The 21,855-nt window shown below is 38.3% G+C and overlaps 1 protein-coding gene across 4 annotated transcripts in view; it reads right to left on the bottom strand.

Moving 5' to 3' along the window:
- ESRRG (estrogen related receptor gamma) overlaps positions 1-21,855 on the bottom strand; it is a 600,546-nt gene that overhangs the window by 53,453 nt on the left and 525,238 nt on the right. For all 4 annotated transcript variants that reach the window (XM_003800141.1, XM_012811603.1, XM_003800140.1 and 1 more), the window contains 2 exons: positions 8,317-8,427; positions 4,514-4,675 (listed from right to left, as the gene is read on the bottom strand). In XM_003800141.1, coding sequence (XP_003800189.1) covers positions 4,514-4,675; positions 8,317-8,427 — 273 coding nt within the window. The remainder of the gene's footprint in view (positions 1-4,513; positions 4,676-8,316; positions 8,428-21,855) is intronic.

Genomic DNA, 21,855 nt, shown 5'->3' with positions numbered 1-21,855 from the left:
TAAACTGTACACGATGTTAAATTGCACATGAGCTTTATGGCCACTCTGTATAACCTAAAACGTTGGTCTTACATAAAATTTGTTGGTACCATACATATATTTTCAAATATATTAAATATTATATCATTAACAATAAACATTCAGACATTCTTGCATATTCTTTACCAAAACTTATACCCTAAATGGCTAAACAGTTTATCCATATTCTTTATAGGTTTCTGTCTTTGCTGGAAAAGTCTAAATACTTCTGAGAAAACTATAAAAAGCAAAGTGAATGAGCAATTTTTGATACATTCTCTTAACTGAATGTTTTCACAAAAAAATGTTTCAGGGTACATGGAAAATGGTGGTTTCTATAACTTGGAATGCTGTTTCTTCCATGAATAAATACACTTAAAGACTATTTTATCACATCAACTTCCACTGTGGTTTTTCTTTTAGAGCTTAATAGCTCCTGCCTCCACTTGATAGGAGGTAAAATTAGGGCTTTTTTTGTTTGCTGTCATCACAATAGATATTATTCTTAAAATGTGACTCAGAGGCCTCCAAACTTGAGCAAACTCCTCTTTCTTTAATAGGTAATCATTTAATTCATCATGTTAAAAATAAACAAGCTGATTTAAAAATCCGCCGAGTTGACAAAGGAAAAAATTTTCTAAAGTGCCTTCATTCACTTAATTGTTAAAATACCTTTCTGTTCTTTTAAAGTAAGTTGTCTAGCAAGATCCATAAATACATTTAAGCCACTTATATAGGTCAGCTAATATGGGGTATGCTTTTTAAAGCACCATCTGACTAAGCACCTTTTGCATTTTGCGAACCAAGTTACAGTACATAATAATATTTTAATCAACCGCAAAGAACAATAATAGATCTGACTGTTGGGCTGATAACTGTCTTATCGCACCCTGTGAAATCTAGCTCTAATATTTGACGGAGCCTCCATTACTTGGCAACCCATTCTAAAAAAGGCCAACAATGGAGAGAGAATGAAGTGGAGTGTGCAGGACCTCCGTATCTACATAAAAGAGATTAGAGGCGACAGCGCTCCATTTTACAGCTCAATCATATTGTGTTAGCATGCGCTTATCCGAGCGCGGACGAAATTGAAAGAGAAATAAAAAAGAGTCAGGCAGATAGGAACCAGAAAAGCGAGGCATGAGCAATTTCCAAGGATATAAAAGGATGCTAATGGCTGGGCCCTGTCATTCTTAAAAAGGGCTATTAGGGCACCATCATCTGTTCTTGTGCCCTTATGCTCCTCCAAGTAAAGTCAAGCATTTTCTAAAGCCCTTGTGATCTTTTTTCTTCCATAGATAAAGTATGGTCATGTTTCATAACAGCACACTTTCCCATTTATATGATTTATTAATGTAAGTCAACTAATTCTATTTACTGATAAAAAAAAAAAAACCCACTCCATATGTATTTTCTTGAATGTTTTCTTTTGTTGAATTCTTCACTTTTTTATACAGCAAAAGCAAGTGTATAAAAGTACGTGGAAGCCGTGCGGAGAAACTCCTGATCTTATCTTGGATGCTGTGCTTAATTTAAAATGGATGTGTGTGCGCAGATATGTGATTATACAAACTGAGAACAGCATAAAGGTTAACAACGGTTTCAATTTTAGTGTATCCAAAAAAAAAAAAAAAGACGTTACTTGAATGTTAACGTAAGTGTTACAAAAACAAAGGGTTTTAAAGTTAAGGCTGAGACAAGTGAAATTTCAGTTCTGATTTTTTCAGAGCTTTCATGTTGGCTCTGACTCTGGCTATCAAGACTGGTACATGTTATCCAGAACACGATTTTACTTTTACCAAGGCAGAAATGTGATTCTACTCTTTCGTTTCTCCTTGCCTTCACCTCCCTAGTCTAGCGCCCCAGAGAGCTGCTGGGGTCCCCTGCTGCCCCCACTCCCTGAACCCGAGCTCAGCCAGCACACTTTGATACTGGCGTGCTTTCTCTCTCTGTCTCAAAACACTGTAGGCAAAGGCATTATTTATTTTTTTTTTAAATTTAGTTAATTCTTGTTTTGCTAATCCCTTTCTGAAAAACCAAGATACTCCTTGCAATCATTTAAAACACCCTCGGGTATCACAAAATCAGAGCTGTGAATCATCGTTCCACAGCGAACTCCTGTCATTTGCTATAGAGAGAGAATAACGTCATTCCCCACCAAGCCTAAGCCTCTGCTGAAGACTGAACACATAATCGTATAGTAATTGTTTCCACCACTGGAAGTGGCATTACTCATAGTTATTTAAAGTTCCTATCTTTACAAAAGTCACTAGAGCCCCTTCACTGTGACAAGTTCCTTTGTGAGCTGACATTTCCACTTAGATGCACAAATGGACCCACAAATTTATCATTAACGTTCCTTCCCAGAAGCTTGGGAGGAATTGTTGACTTTTATTGGTCTTTACTATGGCTTGCCTGTATAATATCAAAATATTGGCTTAACACATCTTGTAATTTAGGGAAAACCTCAGCAGAATTCTCTGAGAGAGAATGGTTGGAATAATAGCGACATAGCCTGGAACAGAGTTGTTGTTAATAATAATAATAGTATCATCATTGCTATTTTGAGACAGGTCTTACAATTAACTGGGAGACTAAAATATCTCTATTTTACTCCAGGAAGCAAAGCTGAATATGTGTGTGAACTTACACAAGAGTTTTTATTTCTCCGTCTCAAATCTCCCTATCTTAGAATTGAGAGTAATAATACTTGTTTGTGGGATATAACATGGTTCTCGATTGGGAGGTGGGGGAGGTTGGTTTGAATTTTCCTTTCTGAGGACATCTGGCAATGTCCAAAGGCATTTGTGTATGTCACAACTCAGGGGAGCTGCTGGCATGGACTGGGTAGAGGCCAAGGGTCCTACTAAACATCCTGAAATGAACTGGACCCCCCTCCCCAAAACAAAGTCCACATCCAGTCCCAAATATCCATAGTGCCAACACTGAGAAACCCTGGGCTGCAATATCTTTAAAATGCATGTGTGTGGATATGTGTATACACATATAATGATGTAATATAAAATTAAAATAAATGGTATAACATATATTGACTGTCTTTGGACATATTCGCAAAGGTTAGTTTTGTTTTTTTCTGCTCTAAAACCCTTCCTAACACTTTTCTTCCAAATAAGTTTTCATGTACTGTTAAAACAAATTCCTGCTGGTCCCACTGCCATAGTTACTAAAATGTCTTCACATTTTTCAGAGAAGCCTTTTTAAAAAACATTTTTCTAAAAGTCATATAGATGTAATTACAGGCCAAGTGCAATGCCAACTATCCACATGATGAAATCCTCATCCTTCCTTTAGATGTAGTCACCCCCACGTAGATGTCTCCTAAAGAATACACTCAAGCTCACCTATTTAACTAGTTTTGACTTAATTTAGGGGGCTTTATTAGCAAACAGTGTAAGACAAAGTAGCTGGTATAATACAGAGTGATGTTTAAATTAGTTTACAATTTGCTTGGCCTCATCTAGAACTACAACGAACAAAGCCATTCAGAAATGTCAGCTGTGTTCCTAACCACTGTAACAAATTGTCGCCTGAACGCTGCACACCTAATGACTTCAAATTAGCTTCACTGCGATATAGCCTGACAGTTCGTTACGACTGTTAGCAACATAGCTGGCGTATCATGACCAATAAATTGGTTTCAGTGTGGGCTGGGAAAGGGACTTCCATCAATTTGATTAAAGAAATTACTGTAGCATTCAAAGCATAAAGACAAACTAGTTTAAGGAGACAGAAATAAGTTAACTGTACCAGAAAAGCATGGTTCATCATTCGAAAACTTGCTTATAAACTACTTGAAAATCAAAGTCCAAACAAATAAAAAATTATTCAAGCTGAGTACTAAAATTCTCAAAACTCAGGATCAAGTCCGTGTTTATTGATATCATAGGATAGGTCATGAAAGAAGAATAAGAGAGTATTTTAAAATATTAACTATATGGTATCTTATAAGAAAACTTAGCATGCCAGGTTAACACTCATTTTCATGGTTTATATGTAAATGGATGATAAATAATTATAAACTAAAGCAAACTTATTATTCAATATAATTAGCTACCATGATCAACAAAATGAATGATTCTTAAATGGAAAAAAAAGTACATTAGACTATTGTTGACAGAAACAGTTTTTAAAGTAAAAAGAAAAAATAGAAACACTGTCTTAGGAAAACGCTCAGAATTTTAAAAGGAATAAAGAAAGGTTTTTAAAGGTTAGTCTGTTTATAACCAATAGTTTATTGCCTATTGGCAATAGGAACTTCGTATGTGAAAAAATAACAAGAGCTCAGGTGGTACAAATATTTAAAGGTTTATTATCCCATCAGGATCAGCAAAACTCTGAATTAAGCATGATTAAAAACAAATGTGAAGATTTCTTAACATCCTAATGAGAATATTGAATTTCACCCAAATCCACCTACGTAACCTAGGGAATTAACTGCAACCTTTTCTTTTCGTTCTCTGTTCAGAAAATGTACCTGGAATATGCTTTGCCCATCCGATGATCACCACCAACTCGCGGTCAGCCAGGTCACACAGGGTAGTGAGGGCTTTGATGTCACTGTCGGGGACAGTAGGGTCAGGCATGGCATAGATCTTCTCCGGTTCAGCCACCAACAAATGCGAGACAATCTTGTTATCTGCAGGATCAGACCACAACACTACCAGATCACTAGGCATCATCTCTCTTTTATAAACGCTCACGTAGTTTGTGTTTTGAGAAATAATTCAAATAGCCCATAAGAAACCCCAAATATTCCACTTATGGGTCAACCTATGCATATTAATCAGTGTTCAGGAAAACTCATAGCAAGACATAACTGCTGCAGGGATGACAGAGTGCGTGCCTTTCTTCTCTCCAGCTGCTTTTGCTGGAATGGAGCATCTATCTTCATTTTTGAAGCATGTTATAGCAAATAGAAGAGAAGTTAGATGCTTTCTGGGTTTGCTTTTTGATTCTTAAGTGGGATTTGGGGAAGCGGATTAAATAGTATACAACAGTTTTACAACAGAAACCCACAGTAAACTATTGAAATAGACCCCATAATGTGGGAGGCAAAGAATGACTAATGCTCATAGTCATGATGGGCATGGAAGTCATTAATTGCCTTAATTCCTTTAAAGAAGAGCAAAGGTCAGCACCCTTCTGCCTGGGTGAATTACTGACTATAGAACTCTATCTCCATGGGATGCATTAAACAGGAATCTCTTTCCCTTCTCCCCCTCCCCACACAACCCAGTCAACCTTCCAAATAGAGCTAATATCACTTTCCATAAAAATACTCCTACTTCAATTTCACAGCATTTTCTCTTTGGAGTGCCCAATTCTTTAATCCTCTATTCTCATCTGTTGCCCTTGGTTCATTCGCTGGTTCAGATTTGTCTGTCTGAAATTTGTGATATATGTTTTAAAAATCCTTCATAAAATAAACACTGGAGACAAATGGAAACCATCACATCAGATGTGTTTTATCGCTCAGGGGCATGAGAGAGTTTATGGAAGGGGCTGTAAAGCCTTGCTAACAGAATGATTTTTCTTGTTGGCCCTATTTTCAATTACTATATGTAGCTTCAGATTTTATACTTTCTTCTAAATGAGGAGATTATGAATGAGCAAGAATAACTCCCCATATTTAAATATTCTATGGACTATTACAATAGAAAGCAAGGGTATTATATGAGATTCTTTGTGAACACAGGCAAAGTTTTTGCTGTGTTTCCCAGACCTTTTACTGTAAGTTTTAACCTCCTTCACCCAAAATGAAAAGGCTTCATATAACTTAGAGTTAAATATTCTTTTAGCCTCCTTACATAGACTTATCCAAGCTGTAATTAACACTTTTACTTATATAATAGTTTTAAAATTTACTAATATGGCTACCATAGTATATTCATTGAAATAGCCAACAGATAACCAGTCATTGGCAGAAGTCATCAATTATCAGCAAATTCAATCTGCAGACTGGGGAAGAAATAATTCCCAAATACCCGATTTTTTAGGAGAAAGAGTAAAAATGAAACAGAGATTCTTTATGATTTGCAGGACCTGCAAAGAATGACACTTGCTTCTTGTATATGCTACAGAAACAACACCCTGTATTTTTAGTTACGCTTGGAAAAGTTTCAACTTTCATTGCTCTGACAATGCAGCAAAACCTGTCAGCAACTGCTAGATGCTCAGGAGTAGAAGAAAATGCGATAGTAAAGGGCACGAAATTATAGCTGAGGGAAATCATAATTCTAGGGTTTTGTTGTTGTGTGTGTGTGTTTTTTCTTTCTTTCCTTTTTTTAAGCACAGGGGAAAGGTACTGGTTTTACTCAAGTCAACAGATCCTTGACTTGAAGGGTCAGAGAAATTTGGTTGAAGCCTAGAAGATCCCATAATTCAGAAAATGGAAAAGCCAGCAGCACTGTTTGTAGGTAAATCTGACTTAATGGTCCCCTAATTAGAATCAATAGAACCCAATTTCCATCCTCGGGCCCCTGTAGTACACAATCAGGCAGGGTCCAGAATTCTCCCTCGACACTTTCTCGGCAAAGCCCAGGCACAGTCTCTTGACACTTATCTGACAGGATCTGAAAATTAAGTTTTATAAATGTTTGTTACGAAAACATCCTAATTGGATGGACTAAGGAAAATTAACACAGAGGCCTTTAGATAATGAGTAATGATTTATTAGGAGTCCTCTTTATCTCAGATAAATGGAGCTCACTGAAACTGCTGTAATCTCCTTAAAGGTACTTGACAAGCTACTTCCCAATTTCTCAGGTTTACAAAGAAAACCATTCATGTTTCTCTATCCCGTCAACTTGCAAATGGGCTGGTGTTCACTTATCTTTCAGTAGAGGAAATTATCAACGGTTTCAGTCAATGTTGGTACAGAATAAATGAAAAGTGGGCAGTCTGTATATTACTGAATTCGGGAAAATGAAACCCCTAATGAAATTAAGCATTAGTGTTTATTGCATTTTATTGTATTATCAGAAAGTTTTTATTATAATGTGCAAAATCTGCTTAACGCAGTCCTAGATTGTATCTGCAGAATGCCAAACAGCTTATGCAGGCTGAGGAGGAGATGCCAGATTGGACAGTTGAAGGTATAATCAACATAATGTTTTTTGGAAAGGCAAAAGGAAACTATGCCATATGTTCGCTTAAGCTCTAATTTTATGTAAAACTGGTTGTTTTGCCTTTGACATAGCTAAAATGTCCTTTCACTTACAGTTCAGGGTCTGTGTTATTTATTTAACAGATTCCCAGATGCTCACATGTATGATGCTCAGTAGCGACCCCTCCTGGAGAATCTGAATTACCAGTGGACCCTTTCTCTCCCCTTGAAAGCGGATCAAAACTTACCCAGGCCTTTTCTAGAGGTGCTGTAGATGCAACTTCCTATGGTGAGTGTAGGTTGTGCCTTCTTAGACAAAGACAGGGGAACGTGAGAACTGTTTTCACCAAAGCACTTCTCAGCGCCTAGTATGAATGCTGTGTGTAAACATCCTCAACTTCGAGCCCTGCTGCACTACGACTATTAACTGATTTTTGAGAAAATGGGATACAGTTATTGCCTCACTCTATATTCCAGCTCTTTTTAGTTAATGACAAAGAGAATGGGGCTTGCCTTTTAGCAATCTACCAGTCATCCTTTCAAATTGCATCCTGACATCATAAAACCATGGGCTCTTTAAAAACAATTCACAGTGCCCATAAGGGCATCTCAGATGGAACCAGCAACCTATGCTTGTTATTAGTAGGCCCATTCATGGTTTAATCTATTGCTAGCTAGTGTGTTAACCTTCTATCGCTCCAAATTAATGAGGCCCCTAATGTATTTTCATTGGGAGGTTGAGCAGTCAAACTCATTTACTTAGTGAAAACTACAAAAATCACTTTCTTGTGAAATCTGAGACTAACAGGTCCAATGAACTAATGATCACAGTATGATCCATTTTATGTACCTCTGCAAATAAAGATAACCAGGAAATGTAAAATTCGCACTATCTAAGCTTTGCATTAATATGCTTATGCTCCCACAAAATGGCTAGGTGAAAAAAGACTAAGAAGAGAAAACCATAAACATCTCTAAAAGAAAAAAGAAGAAGATCATTAACTGAGTTGCTATTGCTCCTCACAGACCATCCACGGGAACAGAGCTACTGTTCTCTAACAAAGAGAAGTCTCCTCGGAGTCAGCAGGGATGGGCGCGCCAGTGCTGATGTACAGAGAGCCAACCGGGAGGAGTTCATGTTCTGGGAAGCCAGACACGGCTGCTGTACTCACATGGCTTTTTGGCTGGCTGGACCAGCTGAGGGTTCAGGTAGGGGCTGTTCTCTGCATCTATTCTGCGCTTATACTTCTGCCGACCTCCACGTACTCTGTCAAGACGCACTCCTGTGGGCAAAGACAGGTGCTGAGTTACCATTTAGGTGAATATCGTTGAGACCAATCAAATACACTAACAGTATTCCTGGGCATGCTTTGGTGGCAGACAGCAGAATGGAGAACGGTCCAGGGGTACTAGAAGAATGAAAATAAGTAATAGCTAAATCAAAATTGCCTGTGGTTGGAAAACCAATCTGCCAGCAGGTAACAGATGTGAAAGACATTTTAGGCAAGCCAGTAAGGTTATCATTTGCACATCAAAAAAAAAGATAAGTTTTCCTGTGAATTAATACAAACAGCCATCATATGGTGCTAGTGTAGTTTCTCAAAGTAAAGACATTGGCATTGTGTATCCTCTTCATCAGTTACTCCTGAAAGCTCCATGCACAGGACGAGGTAGACTAGGAGACCCAGGGCTGCTCAACCTTCCTCCAGTGCCAAAGGCCTCCATATGGACTTGTGGGACTGATCTGAAGGAAGAGCACCCACATGCTGGGGGCTGGCGTTGCATGGATTCAGTCCTGTGCAATGCGAGACCTGCTCTGTATTAAAATGTCAGTGTGGCTCAGAAGGGGAACGGTATTTACATTTTGGCAGACATCTGTATCTCCTGTCATATGTGAGAAGCAAAGTGTAGGTTTGGGCTGAACAAAGGATTAAAAAGGGAGCCTCCTGAAGAAAGAATTCAGGCTGGTAAGATACTGGAGGCAAGTTAACAGCTGAAGGGTGAGGCCGGAGAGTAGGCAAAAGGAGACTGGCTTGAATAAAACTTTTTCCCTGATCGTAAGGGGTTGGATCGAGATTCAGAAAGGGCTTTCTAGGAGAGAGGCTGAAAGGCTAAGGAAGAAGCAAAAGGGAAAGAAACGGATTAAAAGTACAGAATATGGGAAAGTGGTGGGGAAAGAAGCTTTTTTTTTTTTTTTTGGAGACGGAGCCTCAAGCTGTTGCCCTGGGTAGAGTGTTGTGACATGACAGCTCACAGCAACCTCCAACTCCTGGGCTCAAGTGATTCTTCTGCCTCCACCTCCCAAGTACCTGGGACTACAGGGCCCGCCACAACACCCGGCTATTTCTTGGTTGTAGCTGTCATTGTTGTTTGGCGGGCTCAGGCTGGATTCAAACCCTCCAGCTCAGGTGTATGTGGCTGGCGCCTTAGCTGCTTGAGCTACAGGTGCCGAGCCATGGGAAAGCTTATTAATAATCTAGTTTCTAGTCAATATTTATAAACTTTAGGACATAACCGTATACATCATTATCAAATAAAGAGACGATTTCGTAAGAGTCAGGAGAGATTCTTTTTGTGGTCTGAGGTTGCACCTTAATTGATATAACAGTGTTAACATTTTCCATTAATAAATCCAGCCATGTAATTCATTGAACATATTTTGGCATTTCTCAAACTGTTTAGGAAATAGATTTGGTTTAGCATCATTATCATTATTTTTTTAAAAGGACTCTCAAAGCCATTAATATGCAAATGACTCTGTAAAAAGAGGAAGACATATAGCATATTGCAAACCAATTTAACTAAAGAGCCTGTTCCCCCCCCCCAAAAATTAATGTGATGTGGAACATGTGAGTGGTAGGTTGTCTGAATCATATGTAAGAGTTGGGGAAAAGCTGATGTCCCTCTGTCTCACTTAAAGTGAATACATTACTCAGATGTTAAGGACTATTAGTGAGCCATAAGACAGAGGAAAACACCAGTTTTCACACTATCCTGATCATACTATGTTAAGAGATGATGATCTTTCAGTGGAACGCACAGATATTTGGTTCTAAGCCTCAAATGTCATACTGAAAGATCAGAGTACAGTTTCAATGAAATCAGGAGACTTTAGGAGCAATTAAGTAGATGACAAATAAATACCAAAAACCAAAGGAGTCAAGGGCAGTTCTTAAGTGTTCACTGGACATTGTCATGCATGTGGGTCACAAAGGAGACAGGTACTTCGTGCCAACAGCAGAGCCAGGCCTGTGTTCATCTAATCCCAATGTCTATTTTTGTTGCATCTATATTTACTAACGTTAACACCTTCTACTTCCTTCCCTTTTATCAGGTTTTCTCTTTTCTTCATCTCTTCCTCTTTAAAACTTCCAAGATATGTTTCCAGCTTCAGGTAGTCCCATTTTACCCGGCTATCTAAGACATACTCAAACCTGTTTCATTGTAAGAGTTCTGTAAACTGAAAATCATCTCACAAAATTAAAAGCATCTGACATTCGTTATATGCTCAGATGTTTGTCATTCAATTCCAACCCGATGAGAACATGTAATCTGTTATTATTGGAGGTGTGAAGAGAAGACAGAGGGAGAGAGAGAGAGAATGAGAGAAAGGGCGGGGGGCAGGCAAAGCTAAAGAAAGACAAAATATTTGGGGATATCTTCAAAATTGTTGGAACTAAGACAGCTCACAGAATAAATCTTGATGGGACTTGTGGACCCCTAAACTTGCTCCTGTTCCTTGTCGGGGAATGTATTTACCATTTGCAATACCTTCTTGTATACTGAACTATACAGTGTACAATCTCCAAACCAGAGTCAGAGCTGGTGAGTGTCTGACAGTGAGTTTGCCTTTTATGAAAGCATGCAGAAGAGGAGCGTGGCTGAGTGACTCAATCCAAGGTCTGGCAAGAAACCATTTGGGCCTCACAGTCACATCATCTTAAAGCCACAAATCAGCTTAGCCACTTGGACCAACTCTACAGAGGCCGTGTAAACACTGAAAGCTACGTATTATATATCATGAAGAAAAAAATCATCAATAGAGTTTTTACTACGTATTATGGTTTTTTCAGATGTAGAGACATATTCTTTACTATCAAACACTTTCCATTCCATTCCCTTTCAACTTTGAAAACTAACTCTCAAAAATATCCACATTCCTTTCTCCATGCTCCCCAAGGATCTAAGGGGGTTCTTTCCCACATTCGCCCTTGCCTCCTTTCCTGTGTGGCGTAGATGGGTAACTGTCCCTACACCCATTTCATCCTCCCCATCTGTCCATTCATTCTTTCTAGGTATACATCTATCCAGTTCCTAAATATTCAAAAGGTTTTCAAATAAGCCATGATTTTACACTTCATTTTCTAAAATGAAGATCAACTGGATAAACCATTCTCTTATGATTTGTAATTTTATTTATGTGGTACTCAGAATAAAAAAAAACCAGATGCGATATTGAAACTCCAAATGGAATTATATAATTATATAGTAACAGTTGACAGGGACTCAGTATAGAGAAAGGTGTTCCCACCAAGTTTAGATCATTAATGGTGACTATTTCTAGAGTTAATATCATTTAAAAGATCACAATAATTAATACACGTGAAATTTTTTATTCTCTGTCAAAAGCAGGCAATTTCAAACACTTCAAAGCAAGTAAAAATATTTCTACTGCCTTTAACCTCTTTTCAAAATCTGGAAAATCTGTCTTTTGTGCGTCATCATGATTTGCTTTAGCTGACTTCATAGTCAGTGAAATGTTTGAAACAAAATCCTATTAACACAGAGCCACAAATACTTCTACATCATACTGAAATCACTCATCAGTTTATTTAGTTACAATCGCATAAACACACCTACATACAAATGACAGAGATCTAAAAGTTAAATCAGCTCAAGATATGTCTTCAAACATGAGGATCCAGCCTCTTCATTTTTTTTCCCTAAGCTTGACAAACACTAGCCTCTTTATTTGTATATTTTTGATAATAGACAGGCTTCATGTGAGTCACAATAAGATTTGCACTTATATTTAATAATGTTGTTTTAAATGCTCTGATAAAACAATACTGGACAGATATCCTTGTGGTATCTCTTTATTTTCAATGTTTTATTATGATTTTTCAGAAAAATAAATTTGAAAATTAAAAATACCAATACATTTAAAACAGCAAGTCACAAATGAAACAGGATTATAGGAAACCAAACATCATGTTATGATAAGGACTTATAATTTTAAGAAAAGTCAGTGGAAACAAACTGTATAACTGGGATACATCACTTCTTACTAGGATGCTACCTTCATAGCAACCTTTTAATTGCTATGAAGGACAAAGTATTTAGCCACAGAGGAATGCTTCTGAAGTTTAAAACACTGCAAATCAAACACACTGACTGAGAATTCTACCACCGTTGCAATACCCTGGATATAAACTTAAGCCATAATTTCTCATTAGCAAGAATATATGCAAATGGTATGTTGAGTTTAAAAACAAATATATATCCATTAAAAAATTTGAAGAGGGGTCAGAGTGAAAGAGAAAGATAATAAAAACCACCAAGGAAGAGTATTTTTATATGATTATTTTTAACTACAACTAATTTTAAATAATTTCTTGTATTTTTGGACCTAAAATGTTATTGTTGCTGTTGCATATATCAAAATTAAAGATAACTAATGATCAGTCTATAAACCCCTATGAGTTTGGTCCATTATCTGTAATCATGATTTAGGGAGAACTAACATTTCTCATTTTATTGTTTTTAATTTTAATAACATAGCACTTTATTCTTGAATATGATGTAACAAATATGTCAGAGAAAATAAAGCATAGTGTGTAAGTCAGAATGGTTCGGTTCTTTTCCTGGCTCTTTCAATAAATAGCTCTGTGAACTTTGATGAGTCCCTTAACCTATTTTCTTTTCCAAATATAAGATGGATATAAAGACAATATCTTCCCTAATGTTTTGCTATAATGATCCCATAATATTATATATCATAGACATTAAACAAATGTACATTGAAAATATTTTATAAACTTTAAAACCATATACCTAGAACCAACTGATCTTTGACAAAGTAGACAAAAACACAGGCTAGGGAAACAAGATTCAATTCAATCAATGGTGCTGGGAAACTGGATAGCCATATACAAAAGGATGAAACTGCATTTCTAGCTTTCACCATACACAAAAATTAACTCAAGGTGTATTAAACACTGAAATGTAAGACCTGAAGCTATAAACATTCTAGAAGAAAACCTAGGAAAAACTCTTCTGGCAATTGGCGGAGACAAAGAATATGACTAAGAACCCAAAAACTAAGGCAACAAAAATAAACAAACAAGACTTAATTAAAATAAAAGGCTTCTATACAGCAAAACAAATAATCAACAAATAGACAACTTATAGAATGCGAGAAAATATTTGTAAACTATTTGTCTGACAAAGGAGTAATATCCAGAATCTACAAGAATCTCGAATAACTCAGCAAGATAAAACCAAACAAGCCCACTTAAAAAGAGGGCAATGACACAAATGGATGTTTTTCAAAAGAAGCTATACAAATGGCTAAGAAATGTAGTAAAAAATGCTCAGGTTAGGCACAATGGCTCTTGCCTATAATCTCAGCCCTTTGGGAGGGCTAGGCAAGAAAACTCAATGAGTCCAGGAGTTTGAGACCAGCCTGGAGAACATAGTAAGACCCCATCCCTATGAAAAATTAAAAAATTTAGGCAAGCATGGTAGCCACATGCCTGTAGTCTCAGCTACTGCAGAGGCTGAGGCAGGAAGATCCCTGTGGCCCAGGAATTCAAGGCTGCAGTGAGCTATGATCAGGCTACTATATTTCAGTCAGGGCCAGAGACTGAGACTTTGTCTCTAAAAGAAAAAAAGAAAGGGGCTAACATTAGTGATCATCAGAGAAATCCAAATTAAAACCAGATATTACTGCCTTACTCCAGTCAGAACGCCATTCCTGAGAAGTCAAGAAACAGCAGACAATGAGACAGATGCAATGAAAAGAGAATGCTTGGAGAGAATGTGAACCATTATCATACAACCTCTACAGAAACAGTACGGAGATTTCTCAAAGAATTCAAAGCAGTTCTAGTAGCTTCAGCTCAGAAATCCTAGTACTCGGTCTTTACGCAAAGAGAAGTCATTGTATCAAAAAGACACCGGCACTTGTATGTTTATCAGAGCACAATTCACAATAGCAAAGATAGGGAAGAAACTGAATGTCCAGCTGATGAGTGGATAAAGAAAATAGATCATTCTCATACCAGGGACTACTACTCAGTCACACAGGAAAAAGAATGAAATAGTGTCTTTTGTAGCAACGTGGCCGGAACTAGGGCACTCTTCACCCTAAGTGCGGGAAATCAGGAGTGGAAAGCAAATACTGTCCGTTTTCACTTAGAAGTGGGAGTTAAGCTATGAGTACACACGATCATAAGGAGTGGGATCACAACTCCTGGAGACTTCAAAGGGGGGGAGACGGGATGTGTGGGATGAAAAATCACCTGCTGGGTAAAATGTATGCTATTCAGGTCACAGGTAAGGTAAAAGTCCAGACTTCACCATTGTACAGTACATCCCTGTAACAAAACTGCACTTTTACCCCTAAGTCTGTTAAAAGGAGGTAAATAAATGTTTTATTTAAAAATGCAGAGTAAAAATGAGGAGGTTCTCATATCATTATACATAGTTTATTTAACTGCTGCTATATTATTTCATTGAAATACACTTTGTGTTGTGATATACTGCCCGACCTCAATTGGAATACACTGCGTTTGACATACTGCCCCACCTCAATTCTGCCGGTAAACAGATTAGAGATATCATAATGATAAGATAATTTTAAAGGATAAAAGCCAAATAATAAATACTATTTGATGTCTAAATGATTTATAGAAATATATGATATCTTGCTTTATTTACTGTTCATTCTTATCACTAATAATATCATTTAGATATGTGATTATCTCAAAAAAGATATAGAGGGCTGGGCACGGTGGCTCATGCTTGTAATCCCAGTACTTTCGGAGGCTGAGGTGGGCTGATTGCCTGAGCTCATGAGTTTGAGGCCAACCTGAGCTAGAGCGAGGCTCTGCCTCTGAAAATAGCCAGGTGTTGTGGCAGGAGCCTGCACTCCCAGCTACTTGGGAGGCTAGGGTAAGAGAATTACTTGAGCCCGGAGTCTGAGGTTTCTGTGAGCTATGATGCCACAGCACTCTACCAGGGCAACAAAGTGAGACTCTGTCTTTAAAAAAAAGAGAGAGAGAAAGGGAGAGAGAGAGATAGTAATGAAGCAAAATTCTATTTGCAGAAAAAAAAGATGCTTTCCCAGAGTTTATCTACAAATACATAATACAAAGTTAAGTAGAGAATACATAATTATCCGATTAATCTAATACATTTAAAGGACTGTAACTAGCCGTGTTATTAGTAGGAACAAATAACAAAAATATTTATGATCAGAACCTGGGAAATCCAGATATGTCATAAACAAATAGCAACGGAATCCAAATACCGTATTCCCCCTGGAGGTGACAAAGTCTATCTCTTTATACTTTTGCAATCTTAAACGCAAACAATTTCTGTGTGGACTTCACTTGCCAACCACTTTTGAAAAAAAAGTTGAAAAATAAAATTTCTCCCAGGAAATAAGATGCCCATAATGTGCAAAGTTTGACAGGATTTGAAGTTAATTAAAGCAACTGGCTTTCCTATTCATGTGGAAACTGCCATTATCTTTTTTTAAAAAAAATAAAAAAAGATCTTAAAGTTGACATTACCTCCCTAATAGAACCTTTCACGTTGCTTCCTCTTTCAGATGCTGCATATGCCTCCATCGCCCCAAGGGAATTACAAATCTTCTACATTGTCAGAATTTACAGAATGGAGTAAGCAAGAGCAGAGAAAGGAGGGGAAAAAATGCTGCGAGGCAAATAAACACCAATAGAAGGAGAACAGTTCAGCGCCAGGTCTCCTTAGGTCAGCATGTTTTAAGCTCACATTTTATGCCCAAATGCAAATTTTTGTAACATTCTATTGTCCAAAGTCAAAAGTATTTTTCACATTTTTAATAACGCAAAGTCAGAGGCATTTCATAGGCTAATAAAAAAAAAAATCTCCCCTTTAGAGAATTACACAAGGATACCCTAGCCTACTTTCCTAAGACAGAGATAAAACATTGATTATGTTGTCCCCAAACCAAAGTTTCTAAGAAACGTGACTTATACAGAGCCCTGGAACACTTAGGAAAAATTCAAATGGTCACACGAACATCATACTTAACGTTAATAAATACTCAAGGAACAGTTGTGCTAAATAAATGAGATCAAACATGGATTGTAACTGAGGTCTGGTAGGAGGCTGGAAAAGCCAGACTTCTGAAATAATTAGTAAAAAGGATGGGCACTTTCTCTGGCACTGTATGTCTTCCTGATACTGCAGTTCCCTCTGCTGCCTAAGACAGCCTCCCTCCATCCCTTTAGGAAAAGAAATATCTAACGGCGCCCTTGAATTCCCCTGAGACTTCTGCGAGGGAACTATCATAAACAGAGGATAGAGAAAATCCCTTTGAGAAGCTGTAGAAGAGCAGCGACGGCAGATTAGCAGTATCAGACACGGCAGCGGGGATCTCAGTGGCCCCTCCACCAGGCTCTCCTTGGGGACAACGTCCTGACAGCGTGGCCCAGTTTAACCTAGAGTAGTTGTGCCCATGTATGGGCTTCATGTGTGAAGATTATTTGTATATTCACAAGTATACTCCAAGGAGAGTCCATCCTCTCTTTTATCGAACAATATTAAGTTCTTGATGATCATGGAAGACGAGAAAAGATACCAACCTCTAGACATTTTCTCAAATCATATTGCCCTTTCTCAAAATAGACAGTGATAATGTTCAATGTGGCTTCACGGCGGAGTCCCTTTCTTCCTATTTCAACAGTCCTTTGCCTCCTCCACCTCTCTCTACCACCCATGACCCCACTGTTCATTAAACAACTCCATCTGGGCATCAAGTGTCCTGGACTAAACCAAAATAGTAACCAGACACGAGCAGTCACTGGACACTGAGAGCTTTTTACATAGACAATGGGTTAACTGTGTTACATATATTTATGCATCTAATCTCTCTAGGAACTCCACGAGACAGGTACTATTAGGGTATTATTCCGTTTTACAGATGAGAAAACCAGAACTAGGGAGAGGAAGAGGCAGAACCAGGAGGGAGGTGGGGAGAATGGCTGCTGAAACCACATTCGTAAGCCCTATGTTTGTATTATTTCTCTACCATCCAAGTCTATTTTTGGAAAAGAACATTGGGTATACATTACAACATCAGAAGCACAACCAGACGAAAGCCAATTATTGAGGCAAACAGTCCTTGCCACCTGATATGGAGCACATGTAAAAGACGGGCGGAGTGATGAGACTGGGGTGGGTGGTGGAGGGAACATCCTTCCTAACTAACGGGCTATTCTGCATCCACAGCCCTGTAAGGTGACTTCACCTGGAAAAGTTTCCAGCTCGGGGACTGTGAACAAACCAAAAGCCATCAGAAGATTCCATTCCTCTGCTTTTCCACTGAGACCAGAGATATTAATTTCCTTCTCCTGTTTCCTCCTCAAAACATCACTGCAAATTAGACCAGGTGTGTTTTGCCAGAGCCATGGAGGGATAGCAACCTTCCCGCAAAATTTTACAGTTCAGAGGGGACTGTAAAATCACAGCCGATCTTCCACTAGACTTCCCTGGTCAATAATTACATTTGCTGGGCTATCAGGACAATAATTCAGGAACTCTGGAAATTGGTTTTTGCATGTGGGAAACACTATGATGTCTGATGATATAAAGAGAAAAATCACGCAGGGGGAGAAAATGCATATCCATTAGGTGGGTTTTTTGTTTTTTTTTTTAAACTGAGTCCTCAGTCACTGAAAGAGATAAAAGCCGTGACTCACATTAAAGCTTCCTTGCTCTACAGATGAATTAACAATTAGCAAGGGGAAGTCTTTCGTGTTGGTCTCTTGATAGCTATCGGGACTATTAAACATGTGGGGCTTGCATAGGAAATTACAAAGGCTTCCCTCCGTTTCAGATTCAAGTTGCATTCAAAATACAGTTGTGCATTTCTGTGCATCGGACCTGATCCCAAAGAAGTCCCTTCTCTTATTTTTTTCCCCTCCCTGGTGTTGACTGACTGCTTTTGGCGGGTTCTGAGGCTCGTGTGCTAAATTTATAATCTGGATCGGAGCCGGAATTGAAATGACAGAAATTTTAAATAACCATAAACAAAATATTTAGCAGGGAGAATGTTGCTGTACCAGAGGTAAAGCTGCTTCAGAGGAAGCGTGGAGCCCTAATCCATGACACATACAAGTACAAATTAGGTCATCTGCAACAGGTGACAAGTTTTAATTGAATGTCTTCTGTCTGCAATTCTGACAAAAGGTGAATGGAAATAAATGAGTCTGGCAAGACAGCCCTGAGCCTTACAATACCCAATATCTCATTATTTTTAAACAGCTATCTATAAACTGATGCTGACAAGCCTTGAACCTTTTATTTCTGCTCAAGATGAGGTGGCTGTGAAGGGAAGAAAAAAAAAAAAGAAAGAAAGAAAGAAAAGGGGCATCCAGAACATTACATTAAACATGCAATACCTACTATTATCACTTCCCCAATGTAATTAAAGGAAGTCTCCTATTCAAAAGGCACTATTTCTTACTTTGCTTGATGTCAAGGAGAGACAGAGAGAGAATGTGACGGCACGGGCACAAGCTCGGCCTGCATTTGCTAAACACAGGGACTTGTCTTCAAGGAGAAAAAGCAAGTCTTCCCTTTCCTTCTTTATGCTTTATGTTAAAAATTTCACAAACTAATGAAAAAGATATTGCTGTGGTATGTGCCTACCTAAACCATCCAGTGTCTTGTTACTGTTTAAGATGGGTGACTCTTCCCTTTATCCTTCTCGAAATTGCCTTCTCATGTGAATAAAGTTATGAATTAGGAGGTAAAGACGTGAAATGAGGTTGTACATCAACATCAGGAAAAGTGATTCTACTAATTCACAATTAAATGTGACAGTGGCAGCAATAAGTTGAACACAATAATAAAAGTAATGACAGTGCACAGCACCCCATGGGGAAGCTCTGTTTAAACAGAAGCACAAATATTATTTATGCAAAATTCAATGCCCTGTAAAAATGAATTAAATATGAAATCAACCAAGCAGGTTTATAAGTTGCTGGGCTTAGAGCCTACAGTCACTTTGTCTCATTCCATGGAGACTATGCAGAGGAATGTAGTCAAGTCTAACGACTAAAAAGCAGCTTTGAAAGAAAATGTAGGGGGCGGTGCCTGTGGCTCAAACAAGTAGGGCGTTGGCCCCATATGCCAGAGGTGGTGAGTTCAAACCCAGCCCTGGCCAAAAACTGCTTAAAAAAAAAAAAAAAAGAGAATGTAGGTTAAAAAAAAAAAGGAAATAATAGGTGGTAGAAAAGGTGGCCTCTGAACCCAGGAGGTCATTTGGTTTCAGCATGTGTGAATGCAGATCACATGTGCAACCTAGGACTAGTGTATGAAGCCCAAAGAGAGGCTCATGGAAAATTCTAGTATGGGAAGGCTTTAAGTCCTGCCCAATTTGTTAGCAATTCACTAAAGACGGTAAAAATGCATTACCAGGCTCAGGCAGAAATTCTGAAGACCAATTATAAGATACCAAAGAGAAGCATGGTGATTAATAATACTTCTCTGGTGATCATTTAATTTGAAATTGGCAAAGTTGAAATTCAAATTAAAGTAAATCTCATACAAAGAATATATTATATTACACATTCCCAGGTCATGTATAAAGAGAATTATACCTAACACATAAAATATGCAGGAAGGCCAGCCATAGTGGGGCTCCCACCTGCAATCCCAGCACTTTGAGAGGTCAAGGTAGGAGGATGGCTTGAGGCCAGGAGTTTGAGACAAGCTTGGCAATGTAGCCAAACCTCAAAGTGAGAGATTTCTTGTAATGTGGTGACACTTATTTCTTGTGACCCTGGCAGCAACATGCTTAAAACGGTATTAATAGTAATAACAATACACAGCATCCCACTGGGATGTTAGTTATTCAAATAACAAATGCTATTTGTTCAAAATTCAGTACCCTGTGAAAATGAACTAAATATGAAGTTAAAGCTGGCTTTCAAGATGTTTGCTTGTGAGCCATAGGCACTTTGTTTTAGTCAATGGAGAGAAATATAGTGGAGTCTAATGAGTCTTTAGTGGAATTAATAAGTAATGAAAGAACATAAAGGAAGGAGTTAGAGACATACTCTAAAATAGGCGGATTCTGAGTCTGATGTGAAATAAAGAAAATACAGTGGTTCCCATCTGCTTCTCAACCAACTCTACAAACCATCATAGCTCCCCTTAGCACAAGCATCACCCCTTGTGCTAGTAAAAATTCATGTAGAAAGGTGGCAAAGGAAAAATTTAAAAAAAAATGGAAAGATTATGAGAGAAAGACGTAAGTATTCGAGAAATTTAGAAATTGAGAGGAAAAGCATCAAATAACCCGAGTACATTCCCCTTTGCCTGAATCTCAAGATAGCCACAGGAGCTCACAGCCTCCCATGGCCGATTAATCCACGCTTTTTCTCTCCCAGAAATGACAATTAGATTTTTGAGAAATTCAAGACATCATGAGAAAAAGTGAGGTAGAAAAATTATGAATGGCAGTGATCATAAGAAAGCATGCATACATAAGTGATATTCTTAAATAGAGATAATTATGAAAAGACTGTGAGTGCAGATACACTAAATAAGTTATGTGTTCTGTACAATTAATTTCCATTTATCATCCTTTGATCTCCTGAGTATTTCTGGAATCTCCATTCTACCTGATTTTAGCAAGCTGACTACAAAGTCAGTTTGCTCTGTTGCAAGCCATGTGCATAGGAAAGGCACTCTTTGTTCACATCTGGTTTTCAAGCCAAATATTCCATGATATTTTTATTTGACCACTCTGAATAGCTAGCCTATAATAATGAGCCACTCCAGATTTATGTTTTGTTGATAAATAATGTCAAAGATTTGGGGGAGAGTTACAACTACAACCTCTGTAAGTTGACCACCCAAAGTACCGTCATGAACTCATCCACATACGGGGATGATCAACATAAGGAACTAGGCCTACTGCACTGATAGACACACATGTGTGCATGTCTGCTCTATGGAAGTTAAGTCAATTTATGTCAGTGTAGGGAGGGGGTCAGCTATGGAGGTTCTACTGCATACGTACACATAGTTATACATGCCACACGTTTCTGTCAAGGATATTTAAAATTGGGAAAGTGCATACACTGAGGGCACCTGAGACAGTTATACATCTGAAGTATTGTGGCAAGATGAAGTCTGCAGCATGTATCTTTTTCTTAAATTAGGGTGATTAAGGAGTGTGTTACAGAATATAGAAAACATCAGTGGTATTTCCAGATGTCAGTCATAACCTTGGCTGTGGAAAGTCTGGTTTTGTATCAAGTCATGAATTTCCCTGACAGCCTCTCCGTGTGTAGTAGCTACACGGGGGGTTCGTTGGGAGGGTAACTGCTGGATTACTCAAAATGGTCCTCAACAGTGGGTGACGCCTGTGGCTCAAAGGAGTAGGGCGCCGGCCCCATATGCCAGAGGGGGCGGGTTCAAACCCAGCC

The sequence above is a fragment of the Otolemur garnettii genome, unplaced genomic scaffold (assembly GCF_000181295.1).
Source record: "Otolemur garnettii isolate 467f Iridium unplaced genomic scaffold, OtoGar3 scaffold00168, whole genome shotgun sequence".
In the NCBI taxonomy this organism is placed as follows: Eukaryota; Metazoa; Chordata; class Mammalia; order Primates; family Galagidae; genus Otolemur; species Otolemur garnettii.
This window is presented reverse-complemented; position numbering and strand designations above follow the sequence as displayed.